Consider the following 15,419-nt stretch of genomic DNA (forward strand, 5'->3'; position numbering starts at 1 on the left):
CATCTAGGGTTGAAATGTACTGTCTTAGGGTCTCTGGGGTTTAAATTACTCAGAAGATGAAGGGTGGGTGCTTTTAATGCAAGTGGGAGAATACTAGAATTAGACAAAGCAGGGATTCGAAACAGATCACCTGTTGTTGAAACTAGCGGTGACATCACAGCCACTTTAAGGTGTGTCACGAGGAAACGGTTGCTACTGTTGTACTAATATTTGCAGAGTTTGTTTTTATAGATCCATGAAAATCCTTGAGATAATCACAATAATGTCATTCTTGTTTGTATTCTGACCTATGTAGCCAGTGAGAAAGACACTGTGGATTGACTGTGCCCTTGGGGCTGTGCATTTCCACAGGCACGTGGTTGGAGATGGCACCTGTGACCATCAGACATTCTCTGCCATAACAGAAGGATTTTGAACAGCTGTTTAGGAAAGTGTGCCAACAATACGTAGGTGTTCCTTGAATCCTTGCCTCAAGGTATTAGCCTCACTAATGCTAATATTGCAAATGTGTATCTGAGTTCGGGGATCAGGACTTGGGTGCTGGGATGGTGAAGAATTTTCCAAATAGCTCTAAGTATGTAATTTAGCAAAAGAAAGCATGTCTTGCTGGGGTTGGCAGGAGGGTGGGGATTGGTTAGGATTTCCCTTCTTGCAGAGAGGTGGCCTACTTGACTATTCTTGTAACAACAGTATCTTTGGAACAACATCATGCATGGTGTGGAAATGAGACTGTTTCTTGGCTTCCCCAGCAAGGTTGTAAACTGCAGGTTAATTTTTTTTAATTTTTATTTTAAAAATACTTTTATTTTTCTTTTCAGTGTTCCAGAATTCATTGTTTATGCATCACACCCAGTGCTCCATGCAATATATGCCCTCCATAATACCCACCACCAGGCTCACCAAACCTCCCACCCCTCTCCCTTCCAAAACCCTCAGTTTGTTTCTCAGAGTCCACAGTCTCTCATGGTTCGTCACCCTCTCCAATTTCCCCCAACTCACTTCTCTCCATCTCCCCATGTCCTCCATGTTATTCCTTATGCTCAACAAATAAGTGAAACCATATGATAATTGACTCTCTCTGCTTGACTTATTTCACTCAGCATAATCTCTTCCAGTCCCGTCCATGTTGATACAGAAGTTGGGTATTCATCCTTTCTGATGGAGGCATAATACTCCATAGTGTATATGGACCACATCTTCCTTATCCATTCGTCCGTTGAAGGGCATCTTGGTTCTTTCCACAGTTTGGCAACTGTGGCCATTGCTGCTATGAACATTGGGGTACAGATGGCCCTTCTTTTCACTACATCTCTATCTTTGGGGTGAATATCCAATAGTGTAATTGCAGGATCATAAGGAAGCTCTATTTTTAATTCCTTAAGGAACCTCCACATATACTTATCCAAATTTGACCCCTCTGTAACTTTCCCATGTGTGATATAGTTTTCCTACTGAAAGAACAAACAAACAAACAAACAAAAAACCTCAGTATATATTTCCTTCCTTCCCTTTCAAGTGAGAATACATTTAAGGAAAGATCCTATATAATGGTACTTATATTGATAACAGCAAATCCTTCAAATAGATTTTTCAATAGTGCATTTCTGGATTCCAAGTCAACCTCCCCCCAAATACCCAGTGTATCAATGACCCAATTTTAAAATGTTGCCCGAACGAAGAAAAAATGTAGGTGTGGTTTGGCAGCTTCAAACATGGTGCCTTTAGATTTTTACAATCTGACCCATATTTCCATTAATGAAGCCAACTCATTAGTTTTTTTTATATATAAAGATTTTATTTATTTATTTGACAGACAGAGATCACATGTAGGCAGAGAGCAGGCAGAGAGAGGAAGGGAAGCAGGCTCCCTGCTGAGCAGAAAGCCCGATGCGGGGCTCGATGCCAGGACCCTGGGAATATGACCTGAGCCAAAGGCAGAGGCTTTAACCCACTGAGCCACCCAGGCACCCTTATTTTATTAATTTTTACCAGACCCATCTGTGGTTGTCTGAGTAGCATCTTTTCTTTGAATCAGTGCTTTCAGCCTGCAAAACATAATCAGGTTTAGTTAGTGTTTTCGTGATACCATTCTCCATCCTTTTACTCTCATTCATTCTGTGTCCTTATGTTGTGGGCGTATCTTTAAGTAGCACGTCACTTGATTTTGTGTGGTCGTTAAAGACAACATGCAGGCTGACAATCTTTGATTTTTAACTAGTAGGTCCATATACATATATTTTTTTCTCATGCTTACAAGACACTTGGGGTTTGATTATTTTGATTATGCCTTCTTATTTTATACTTTCTAATTGTTTTTGCCTTTCCTCCTTTTTTTTTAATGCTGCTTTTTGAGTCTATAGAAGTTTTTTCTCTCCCTCTCTTATTCCACTTTTTCTTCCCTACTAATTTGGCAGTCCTGTTGTTCATTCCTAAGTTCAGCGATCAATTTGAAAGTACGTATTCAAGTCCGCAGGATCTAAAATTAATCACTCGCTGTGGGCCTTCAGATGATGCTTTAACATTGGTCGGTTTTCTTCCCGATTTCTGTGCCATTTTACTCCAGGGTTTTAATTCTTTCTTTTAAACCAACACATTAAAACGTTTAAAAAATGTGGGGTTTTGTTGTTGTTGTTGTTGTTGTTTATATTTACCCGCAAAGTGATCGTTTTTCTCTGTCCTTCATTCATTCCTGAACTCTGGGTGGTCTTTGGATCTCAGAGAACTTCCTGGGGTTCTTTTCCTTCTTGAAGCATGTCATGTATTCATTACCGTAGAGAAATTCAGTTTCATGAATTCAGTTTTACCTATCTGAAAATGTTCTTATTTTGGTCTTGTTCTTGAAAGATAATTTTATTTGGGTATGTAATTCCAAATTGGTAGTTTGGCATTTGAAGATAATATTCTGTTGCCCCCTCACATGTACTATGGCTGTGAGATGTCAGTCCTGAATGAGATTTGCCTATCATTCTTGTTTTTTTGTTATTCATTCAAGGGCGTCTTTTATTTATTTAAGCATCTTAAGCATACTTAGGCTCTGTGTCTCATAACTCTAGTTATTTTCTTGTTGTTCCTGGACTCTGAGGACTTTTTTTCCTTTTCTGTAAGCTGAGGCATGCATTTAAAAGGTTTTTCCAAAAGTATTTTATCAAGAATTTTTTCCAACAGGGTTTTCCCAGGCATTGTAGTCTTCCATATTGCCAGAAGCGGAAGTCCTATATTCACTTAAAAAAAAAAAAAAGACCTATTTTTCTATTAGTCGTATTGCTATTGTTGGTTGAAAGTGACTGAAAACCCAATACAAACTGACTTGAATATAAAAGAAAATATATTAACTTCTATCACAGAAAAGTCTAGGGTGAGGATTAGGTTCAGATTATTCTGGGCCCCGGATTCAGTGACTCACCTGATGTCATCATGATGGAAAATGTTCATTGATCAGGCCTGGGGAGCATGTGACCTTCTCAGAGGGGTGTGCGTACGTGTGTGTGTGTGTAGCCTTGCACAGACCATGTGTACTGAGAGTCCAGGAGACATGGTTCCTGAAAGAGAAATCAAAATGCAGTAATGTGGAGAAAGGAGAAAGGATTTTGGGTGAGCAAACACAACAAGGTACATTATGACCTTGCTGGCCCGTTCTGCAAAGGATATGGGTTTTCCTTTTTTTTTTTTTTTTTTTAAAGATTTTATTTATTTATTTGACAGAGAGAGATCACAAGTAGAGAGGCAGGCAGAGAGAGAGGGGGAAGCAGGCTCCCTGCTGAGCAGAGAGAACCCGATTCGGGGCTCAATCCCAGGACCCTGAGACCATGACCTGAGCCGAAGGCAGAGGCTTTATTTAACCCACTGAGCCACCCAGGTGCCCTGGGTTTTCCTTTTTTTTAAGGATATTTATGTGATAACTTGAATATAAACATAAAAGAAGATTAGGAGACATTGATCTGCAGAATATCCCATTCATCCACACCCTTATAATACCTAGATTTGTATTGTGCTGGTGGAGATTATGGTCCCCACCCAACAGGGTTGGGAGGGAGAGTGGAGTAATGTAGGTGAGATGCTTAGCAACACTACCCATGATGTGGGCAGCACGCAATACATGTTATTATTACCAGGTACAGTACAGAGCATGCAGAAAGTACAGCAGAAACCAGAATTCAGCCGCTGCCCTTACAAAGCACATGAATTATACCAGAAAGTTAAGGAGAGGATGACCCACTATGATTTAGCAGTGAATTTGGCTGTGAGCTCCGTTTTGTCCCCTAGGCAAAAGTGGAACCCTGAGTGATGCATGTGTAGCTGTTCTTGTCTAATTAGAGGCTGCACCGCTTTTTATCAGTCAGGAGAGTGAGAATGAGCAGTGCCATATAATGATTTTATATTTCATCATAGTGCCTAGGATAGGGATAAGCATATAAGCATTGTTAATAATTTTTTCAGTTAATTGATTCAGACTGAAGAGTTGGATAATTGAATCAAAGACAGTTAATTCACAATTCTAGAAGGTTAGACTTGTACATTTGTAAAAGTCTTTCAACTTGTTTTGGTCATGCAATGAAAGTAAATTTCATATTTTCTTTTCAGGAGAGCATTTGTTTTGCAATCTGAACTTTTGGGAACTTGCTTTAAAAAAAAAAAAAAAAAGGAAAAGGGGAAAGTATTTTTCCTGGAAGTAAACTTAGACATTCCAGAAGGATATATTGAACTTCATGAAGGAGAATGCCTTTAAGGTATGTTTAAAGAAAGAAGGGGAAACTCTATCAGGCCAAGAGAAAAGGAGCGGTCAAAGTGTGATATTATTGTCCAATGAGGACATTCGCTATGGGAAGCTAAAGAAATAGGATCCAGCCTTTTAAAAATAATCTTTCTTTGTGATTATAAAAATAATGCATGTTCGGTGTAGAACAATCTTAGAATGCAGAAAACTGCAAAGGGAGCAAAGAATCCCACTGCTCAGAGATCTCCATTGTTAACATTTTTGGCATATTTCTTTCTACTATGTATTGTTTGTGTGAGAGCGCACTTGCTTTGCACGCCTGCTGCTGCTTATAGATTTGTACCCTGCTTTTTTGATTTACCGTTACAGTAATTATTCTCCTTTACTTATGGTCTCTGAAAATGTGGTTTGGGATGGTCTCATAGCCTTTCTTCACCCAGCTGCCCCGTGTGTCACATTTTCTTGTTGGACTGTTGGAATTGTTTATAGCTTTTTGCTGTTATAAATAATGTTACAAAGAAAAATTGCTACTGTGGGCTTCCTTCAGGGTATCTCTGATGGTTCCCTTAGGTGAGAAGTTCTTCAATATGTTGATAAGAGATTAAAGAGAAGAGGAACGTTTTGAAGCTCTGTGTAGGTTTGCTAGCTGGTACCCAGAACTTTTGTGATTTAAAGGGACACAAATAGAGAAAGAACCTAGACATTCTAGAACAGTGGCCTTGAGCTTTGGGGTTTTGCAGAGCAGTGAAAACACATAAACAAAAACATTGAGGAGGGACAGACATCTGGTCCTGGCGTTATTTGGTCCAGCAGAGCTTTTTCCGCCCTCCTCCTTATTCCCATTCTGGAAGAAATACATTTTAATACCAAATAGTAAGGATGTGATTTCACACGAAAGGACAGTTGTTTAAACTGAATAAAACTTCATTTGTGAAAACCTCAGTTTACTGTCCTTATTTCCATTCATTCCTCCTTGGACCTGTGTACATTTGGATCTAAATTTTTGCTTTTTTTCTTAAATAAAAAATCTTTATTTTTAGGTTGCACAGAAACACATTTTTTTTTCATGGAGTATAAGCAATTAATTCTTTCCAAAGCTTCTAGTGGGCTCTGGCTCAGCGCTACATAGCTTTTCCATGCACCCTGGCTACGAGTCAGGGGCTTTTAAAATGCAGATACGCTTATTAATATGTTTATACATATATATGTTTTCCATTTGTCGTAACATGTATTTGGAGGAGGGCCGTGATTTTGGAGGAAATGGGAAAGAGTGAGGTAGGAGAGGGACTTAGGGCCACTAAGCTTGAGATACATATTTTGAGAATCAGAATTGGCTTGGTGTTTGGACATACCATTGGCAATATTAACATTTTTTCCTTCTTATTGTATTACACTTTTGATTTTGAAAAAATTCAAAGCCAGAGAAAATTTAAGAATAGCATAAGAAACTCCTGTTCGTCCCTCACTGAGATCCATTCATTATCTTGTTCCATTTACTTAATTTCTCTCTCTGTGCTACAGTTTTATGTACATTTGAGTGTAAATTTCAGCAGTAAACACCCTATAACCTTTGTTACTTCTGCATGCATTTTCTAGGGACGGGTTCATTCTCTTATGATACCATGACGTAGTTATCAAATTGAGGAAGTTTATACAATACTGCATTTTTTTCAACTGTGCCAATTTTTGGAGCATCTTTTTCTTCCTGACCCAGTATCTAATCGAGAATCGAGGGTGATGTTTAGTTCTTGTGTCTGTTTAGGCCTCTGTCTGTCTCTTAGGACACTGGCATTTTTTAAGAGTACCAGGCCTGTTGGTTTATAAAACATCTCTCAGTTTGGGCTTAGCTGGGAGATTCCTTGTGATTTATTTCGGCAGATGCAGTACCATAAACTTAGTAACTTAAAGCAACAATAAACATTCGTGATTTCACATAATCTCTGTGGGTCAAGAATTCGGGAGTGGCTTGGCTGGGTGGTTCTGGCTCCGGATCTCTCATGAGATCACAGTTGAAAAAATGCTGCCTGGGCCTTTCATCATCTCAAGGCTTAACTGGGGCTAGAGGATCTGCTTTCAAGAGGACTCATCCCAGGGGGGATGGACAGTTGGGACTGGCTGTTGGCCAGAGGCCCTTGCCGCAGAGACGTCCCCATAGGATGCTTGAGTCTTCTTGCTTCACTGCATGGAGCTGGCTTCCCCCAGAAAGGGCGGTCCATGGGCGGGAACAAAGAGGAAACCTCAGCGCCTTAGGACCTGACCTTGGAAGACTCATATTCTCACTTCTGCATTCTGCACAGTGGCTTTCAACATATCCACAAAGTCTTTGCTCTCCTTCCCTTCAAAGGATGGAGCCTCCTTCTCCTCCCCTAGAGTGTGGACTGGACTCCCCTCTGGGGGGCGCTGTGCTAAGTGACGGCTTCTGTGCATTGGGCTGGAAGTCTGTGGTGTCCAAGGACTCAGGTTCTGTGGCTGGGGCTCGTGGGGATGCCCTCTCGCTTCACGACACCAGAGCTGCCATCCCTCCAGCCTCGGCTGACTTTTCTTCAAGTGTCCAGAGCCAGGCCTGCAAACACAGCAGGAATAAGAATGTGAAGGGGGTTGAGAAGAGCCAGCCTCCCACAGAGTCTCCCGGAGAAGCCTATGCGAGAGCCATCCCAGGGACAGCCGCGCTCTCTGCAGAAACTTCCTTGACGTGTAGGAAGAGGACTTGCAGCGGGACCCGGAGAGGAAGCACAGGAGAAATGGCCTATGGCTTGTCAGAAGGAGGGCTAGGCAGGGAGGGATGGTGTTGGGATCTTTAGCTGAGCGCCCTGTGGGGGCAGGAGCAAGCCAGAATCCTCGGACAAGGGCCCTGGGCCCAAGGACCTCAGCCAGGTACAGACTCTCAGGCGTTCTGTGAACTGCCCAAGTTAGTCACCTCGCTGAGCCTAGTCTCAATAAATGCCAATGTAGCACGTGTTTTTGACTTCAGGTATTACCCGTCATTAATTATAAGTCATTTTTTCATATTTAAACATTTCTGAGATTTGTAGACATCTTAAAATCAAGACATCCTGAAGGTAGGCGACATGTGTCCTTAGAGATTCTTTAAAGAATGCTGTGTCTTCCAACCATGGGCATCTTAATTTTTATGAAATATTGTAGATTGGAGATATGGTAGCACTAAGGAATCGCTTGTTTTTTTTTTTAAGGTTTTCAGTTTTATTATTTAAAAAAAAATGAGTCCTTATCCCTTAGGTCTGTTGAAATATTTATGGATGCTGTGCTGTGCTGGGTTTTGCTTAGCACTAGTCTGGGATGGAGGGAATGAGGGAGAGCTTAGATGAAGCAAGATGGACTGTGCATTGAGAATTGTTGGTGTCAGGCGGAAGGTGCCGGGAGTTTCTTACAATATTCTCTCTACTGTTGGTATGTTTGAAAATGTTCATAATGAAATAAAAGGAGAAAACCCACAAAGAAACAAAGTGCATACGTAAAGGGCTTTTTCTCTGCTTTCAGCAGGATTGGGTCCCTCATTATTCAGATCCCATCCTCGATGTCACCTCCTCTAAGAGGCCCTCCCTGATTACCTCTTCCGTGGCTACTCCCCTCCCCCCTTCCCACTCCCCTCAACAGTTCCTCTGTTTCGCATCCTGCTTTTCTTCCCAGCACCATCGCCTCCTGAAATTATTGATATGTTTGCTTACTTGATTATTGTCCCCTTGCATGTAAGCTCTGTGGGAGCAGGGAAGTTGTTGTTGTTTTAAATCCAGCACACAGTAGGCAATCAGGAAATATTTGGTGACTGACTGGTAAGGGCCCACTGGTATATCGCCTGGTCCCTGGTGGACAGCCCACACGGCTGGCTTCGCTCCTCACCCTGCTAGCTTCTGCGTCTCTTGGATGTGCCCATGGCCTGTCTTTGAGGCCTTCCCTTTCTGTCCAGGCCGCCTGACTGGTCTTCAGCCCATATGCCCTTCTTGCATTGCCAGCCCCCCCTTCCGGCACCCCCTTGCCAGCCCCCCTTCCAGCCCCGGGGTCCTGTGGGTGCCCCTCTTGGGTTTCTGTTCCTCCCCTCTCTGGGCACTTCTTGCTGATGAGTTCCAGGCACAGCCCAATCCCTGGGATGACCTGGGAGTTTGTCATCAGCTACTCTGAGGAGAGAATTCTCTGTCAAGTAGGGAGACTTCCCTGTAAAGTAACAGGAAACCCTACTAAAGAAAGAGGAAGGAAGCTTATTGGTTCCTATCACTGCCAGTCAGGGCACATCCCCTCACCTGTACCCTCGAGGCCACCACAGAGTGGACTGAGGGGTGGCATGGGTACTAGATGGGGAGTAGTCAGGGTCCTCTCCGGAGCCCTTCCAGACTGTTCTAGCATTCTAGCATTCTAGCGGCGGCTCCAGTTTCTGCATTCCACACAGGGCCTATGGAAGCAGAGGTGTGGCCGGGGTGTGGGAGGGTGCTGGGGAGGGCAGTGAGACTCCAGCCAGCGGCCAGAGTGCAGTGGCACCCGCTGAAAGGGATGCCTGGCTAGGGCCCCTCCTGCAGCCAGCAGCTGCCTGCTCCCATGGGCCTGGGGACAGAAGGAGGACAGAGAATTTGCCAGGTAGAGAAATGAGGAAAGGATGTTCCAGGCAGAGGGCACAGTCTGAGCACAGGCCTGGCAGTTAGCCATGGGGTCAGAAGGGAGCAGACAGGCGAGAGAGTGGTTGAAGAGGGGGAAGTGGCAGTCTCCCTCTCTTCTGGTCTGCTTAGCTTGTGTGTCGCTCAAATCTGAAAATTCCTCTAAAGCTTAAAAACAGCGTCCCACAGTTCAAGCTTATAGGGTATCATTTTTGAACCTTTCTTAGAATCTGTTAAGGCTCCTAGTGGAACACGGGGGGCTCTGGAAGATGGCAGCAGATGATTTTCCATTCCCGGAAGGAGGCCTCGAGACCGTGACCCATGTCCCCTTGGTGTCTCCCTCCCCATCACCCCTGGTATGCAGTGTGTTCTCGATTCCTGTTCTTGATTGTTCTTGATATAAGCTATCTTGTATCTGCAGGTGCAAAGAGAAGAAATATGATTATGATCACCTTCCCACGACATCTGTCATCATAGCGTTTTATAATGAAGCCTGGTCAACCCTCCTCCGGACAGTCTATAGTGTCCTCGAGACATCCCCAGACATCCTGCTGGAAGAAGTCATTCTTGTAGATGACTACAGTGATAGAGGTAAGCTCCTGCCACGGGCTCCTGGAGGGGCCTGGTGTTCTGTGGTGGCGCTTGGGAGGCCAAAGCATGACTTCAGAGGGGTGGAACAGGTCTGGGCAGAACAGGCTTCCTGTGTCCCCCTGGACCCGGCTCTTGTCCTCAGGGGGCTCAGGGCCTGCTGCGGCTGGAGGGGTGGTGACAGCTCTGCCATACGGTGCTGCAGGAGACAGGGTACTCGGGAAGAGGGCCGATCTTATGTCTTGAAGGGTGAGCAGTTTGTGGGCAGCAAAGGTGGAGGGAGGGGGTTCTGAGTGGAGGCACAGAAGGTAGAAAGCCTCGGAGGCATGGTGTCGCCTGGGTTGTGTAGCACCTGCCACTCATTCAGGAAGGCGGGAGGAGCAGCTGCTTCATGGGGAACAGGCAAAGGAGGAATGTGAGATGTGGAGAAGGATGCAGGCATTAGACTTGAGGTCAGATCAGGACTTTGTCCTGAGAGCAGGGAGAGCAAAAGTGGGATTTTAAGCAGGAGAGCAGTTTTGCCCTTTAGGGATCCCTCTAGGCCCGAGATACCTGTGGGTGGAGAACGGTGTGCAGCGGAGCTCTGCAGGGAGGCCAGGGGCTATCGGGCTGGCCCAGGTGAGAGAGGGAGGCTGGGAGTCAAGTGGGAGCAGAGGGGAGGGGCAGGAGGGACATTTGAAACATGATGTCTGCAGGATCTCTGGGTGAGTGGTGGTGCTGTCCCAGAGCTGGGAAAGCCATCCAGGGCAGGAGTGACAGGTCTGGGAGAGGAAGAGGAGCATTTGGCTTTGGATGTGTTGAGTTTGAGATGAGATCAAAAACGGTCAGCCCTGGGGGTGCTTAGGTGGCTCAGTTGGTTGGGCGTCTGACTCTTGATTTCAGCTCAAGTCATGATCTCAGAGTCCTGAGATGAAGCCTGGCATGAGGCTCCACGCTCTGCAGGGAGTCTGCTTGGGATTCTGTCTCCCTCTCCCCCATGCGCCTCTCTCTCTTTCTCTCAAATAAATAAATAAATATAAATCTTTAAAAGGTGGGAGGGGCAGCCCAAACAGGAGAAGAACTGAAGCCAGGGAGAAATATCCCATTGAGAGGCTGGCCAGCATCCCTACCAGTAACCTGGGGTCCATAATTCACATGCAGTCCTGGACTGGCCCTTATTTATTCAGTAAACACTTTTTTAGTTTCTTCTGTGTGCCAGGCACTGTTCTAGGCACCAGGGATTCTGTGGGAAACACAAGTCCCTGCTCTCATAAACTCACATTCTGGTGGGTGGAGATGGTCCGGGAATGTGTAAAGAATAATGTAAGACAACACAATGTAAAATAGCATAGCGTGACATAATAATATAGCAAATGTAATGCAGCAAGGTGGAGAGTGCTGCGAAACAAAAGTGGGAGCAGGAGAGGAAGTGGAGCTTGGGCACAGGCCCTCCTCCAGCTGGTGGAGGCCAGGAAGCCTCCCGGAGGAGGTGGTCTTAAGCCAAAAGCTAGGATGTAGAGGAGGCAGCCCAGAAGCCACAGGTGCAGGCAGGAGCTGGGGTGAGCAGGCATTCCTCGGGGCGACCATCGGCCAGTGGGGAGACGACATGGGAGATGCAGTTGCAAGGGTGGGCGAGACCAGGCCATTTGGGCCCTTGAAGCCACCATAAGGGTTTCAGGCTTCAATATGAGGCTGATGGGAGCTGTCCAAGGGCTGTTGGAGGAACATGAAGGTCACTGGGTCTTGGGCTCACTGTTCTGCCCTGTGGGGCAACCACCGATGGACGGTTGGGGCGGAGAGGCTGTGGTCGTGCCACATGCCATGTGATGAGCTGAGTGAGGGCCCCTAAGTTCAAATGAGGGGAAATGTCAAGGCCGTAGCCCATTTCAAGCCAAATGACCATCCCTGGGCCACGCAGAAGGGCATCCTGCTCCTGCTTCCTGGGCATCGGCTGCCTTGGGCTCTGGGCCGGGGCTGTCTGACTTCAAAGCCTGGAGTACGTGTCCTAACTTGTGGGTGTGTTTGGCTGCTTGCGCAGAGACTCAAAATAACAGTAATTTCCATGGGATAAAAATTGATGTCTCTCGGGGCGCCTGGGTGGCGCAGTGGGTTAAAGCCTCTGCCTTCAGCTCAGGTCATGATCCCAGGGTCCTGGGATGGAGCCCTGCATCGGGCTCTCTGCTCAGCAGGGAGCCTGCTTCCTCTTCTCTCTCTGCCTGCCTCTCTGCCTACTTGCGATCTCTGTCAAATAAATAAATAAATAAATAAATCTTTAAAAAAAAATTGATGTCTCTCATATCACACATCTGCGAAACGGTCGAGGGCTGGTGTGGCGGGCTTCACAGTGTCATGGCCCCAGCTGCTTCCGTCCTGTCGCTCCACTTTCTCCAGGGTGGTTTTGTCTGCATGTCCCCGGCTGGCTCTTTGCCTTCTGCTTGCTCTCACTGGCAGAAGGGTTTCAAGGGGCTTGGGAGCCAGACCTGGAAGCTGTCCTCATATCCCACCGAGCAGAACGGGCTCACTTGGCCGCACCTAGCTGCAAGGGAGGCTGGGGACAGTAGCCTATAAGATGGGGGGCTGTGTGCATCCACGGGGACCGTGTGTGTCAGGCCTCAGCTGGCTTCCGTGACAGCATGCAGGCCAGGCTGGGGCTTCATGCTGAGTGATGCCCACTGGGCACTGAGTTCTGGAGTCAGGGTACCTGGGACTGAGGTGAGCTTTACCAGGAACCTGTCATGGCACCTGGGACGAGCCACTTGTCTTTTCTGAGCCTCGATTTCTTATCTGTTAATGGGTTTCTCCACGCTTATATCAGAGAGCGGCGAGGAATAAATGAGATTGTGCACAGGACAGAACCCCATGTTGGCCGGCACGTATAGGTGCACATCTCCTTTTCCTCTGGTCCTTTCCTCCCAGGGCTGTTTTAAATCTGCGTTGGTACTGGTTCTGGATCACATTGCACGGGCATCCCAGCTCCAACACCTTGCAGCTACGCAGCCTCGAGCAAGTCCAGTGTCTACCTTGGCCTCAGCCCCAGTCAAGTGGGGTAACAGTTCTGACCTCCCCGTGGGGTCATTTCGAGGATTGAGATAAGGGTGGGTCACGGGCTAGGTCAGCGCCTGGCATATTGTTAGTGTTTGTTAAATGGTAACTTGTAATTTTATGAAATATTAAAAAACTGCAGGGTGCCGAAAACATTTCAGAAAGGTATTCATTCAGAAGCAAAAATCAGATTATTTATTTGATCCTCATGGGATGGAACAGCTCCTCAGCGGGCCAGGGTGTGGGATGAAGCCCTCCCCACTCTGTTCTCTCGCAGATGCCAGCGAGGGCGCTGTGGGGCTGAGGCTTCCCTCCCCATCCTGGTGACTTGTAGAGTGGGCAACTTGCCCCCCAGCCTGTAATGTGATAGGAGCCCTGCCCTGCACCTCCCCTCCCTGCTGCCACCCTCTCTGCATGTCCCTCTCAGTGGGAGGAAGGGGTGTCAGCCCTCCAGGGCGTGGGAAGACAGTTCAGACAGACGTAATCCATAAAGGTGCAGGGGGGGCTACACATGCATTTTCTTCCTTCCTTCCTTCCTTTCTCTCTCTCTTTCTCCTTCCTTCCTTCCTTCCTTCCTTCCTTCCTTCCCCTTTTTATTGTGTTTCCTGGGCACTGCCACTGATTAGCTTCGCTTAGAAGTCACCTCCCTTATTTGTGCTGGCAGCTATTTGCAGTTATATTTAGGATTTAAAAAAAAAATCAACCATTGAATGCTTTATTTATTTATTTATTTTTGCATGTCAGGAATATTTAGAGAAACATTTTTACAAACTCTGAAGCAACCTAGAATAGTTCATAAAATTTTCCCTTTTGGTGATGACTGAGAACTTTCAGACAAAGCCCACATTGATGTGGGGGGATTTTCTTATTTTTCGTTTGCCCAATGGGTTCCCACCTACCTCCACGTGACCCACGGAGGGGTGTGAACCAGGGCCTCCAGCCCCTTAACGTGTGTGGAGTCAACAAGTCCTGGGGCCAGTCCTCGCTGTGGGCATGACCTATTGAGTTTTAATTTTTTTAAAAAGATTTTATTTATTTGACAGAGAGAGAACACAAGCAGTGGAAACCACAGGCAGAGAGAGAGGGGGAAGCAGGCTCCCCACTGAGCAGGGAGCCCAATGCGGGACTCGATCCCAGGACTCTGGGATCATGACGTGAGGTGAAGGCAGATGCTTAACCGACTGAGCCACCCAGGCACTCCATGACTTTTCAACATCTAAAGCCTTATTTCCTCTTCTGCAGAATGCAATGAACACGTCCTCCTAACAAATTCTGAATTTGTTTCACAAGGACGAGAGAGTATACAAGAAAGCTCTGGGAGGCAGCGTTAAGACTGTGGATTCAAGCTAGGTCCACCGGGTTAAAATCCTGGTTCCTTAGCTCACATGTTCTGGGAATTTGACACATTACTTAGCCTCTCTGGCCTCAGTGTTCTCATCTATAAATGGGGATCATTGTAGTACCTACCTCATGGGAAAATTAGAAGATTTGCGCGACTTTGAGAGAAATCCCCTAGACGGTAATTAGCACAGGAGGTTCTCTGCTGTGAACTGCCGTTATTATTCCTATTACTGTGTCCAGGGAAATGTGCTCCTGAGAAAATTTACATTAACAGAAATATAAATAAAATTTGTTAACATCATTCCATATAAATTAAAATTTTATAACATATTACATAATTAACATAAGGAAACCAAATTTATATTAAGCCAGTTTTTCTGAAAAATTGTGGTTGGGCAGTTTTTGTTTTCTTTATTTTTAATGTTCACAAGTCAGGGTGTGATGTGTTCTTGAGGGAGTAACGACTTTGCTGAGACACATCCACATACCACATGCACCCATTTCAAGCACATAACTCAGTGTGCGTGTGTGCTGAAGGGGAGCATTGGGGGAGCTCTGGAATTCTTCTACCCCTTTCTCTCTCAGCCTCCCCTGGCCTTGCTGTGCATCCAGCCTCGGTTCTGGGTGAGCTGAGGGCATCCCAGGTGCAGGGCAAAGGAGGCTTCTGTCTGAACTGTTCAGTTTTCTTTTTTGGGATAGCAGGGCCCCGGAAGGGCATGGCACAGGATGGGGTGACCCTGCTTCTCTGGCTTGCCTCCCCAGAGCACCTGAAGGAGCGCTTGGCCAATGAGCTGTCCAGCCTGCCCAAGGTGCGTCTGATCCGCGCCAACAAGAGGGAGGGCCTGGTGCGAGCCCGGCTTCTGGGCGCTTCTGCGGCGAAGGGTGAAGTGCTGACCTTCCTGGACTGCCACTGTGAGTGCCATGAGGGTTGGCTTGAGCCGCTGCTGCAGAGGTGAGCAGTGTGGGCGGGGGCCGCACATGGTGTAGAAGCAGAAACTTCTTACCTGGGTATAGGGGGCTGCCGGGCACCTGGGTTCAGATGGCCCTTGGGCAGTCCTCTGTCAGTGAGCATGATAACAGCCCTTGCCCCACAGGGCTACAGAGGCCATTCAATGAATTAATACATATACACAGTCCTTAGAACATGCTAG

General features: G+C 46.3%; 1 protein-coding gene across 1 annotated transcript in view; it reads left to right on the forward strand.

Annotated features, from left to right (window-relative positions):
• LOC111145937 (polypeptide N-acetylgalactosaminyltransferase 12) overlaps nucleotides 1–15,419 on the forward strand; it is a 38,377-nt gene that overhangs the window by 3,439 nt on the left and 19,519 nt on the right. Inside the window, exons 2-3 of the mRNA XM_022501253.1 lie at nucleotides 9,740–9,909; nucleotides 15,031–15,220. Coding sequence (XP_022356961.1) covers nucleotides 9,740–9,909; nucleotides 15,031–15,220 — 360 coding nt within the window. The remainder of the gene's footprint in view (nucleotides 1–9,739; nucleotides 9,910–15,030; nucleotides 15,221–15,419) is intronic.

The sequence above is a fragment of the Enhydra lutris genome, unplaced genomic scaffold (assembly GCF_002288905.1).
Source record: "Enhydra lutris kenyoni isolate GAN:26980312 unplaced genomic scaffold, ASM228890v2 scaffoldscaffold13, whole genome shotgun sequence".
Taxonomy (NCBI): domain Eukaryota; kingdom Metazoa; phylum Chordata; class Mammalia; order Carnivora; family Mustelidae; genus Enhydra; species Enhydra lutris.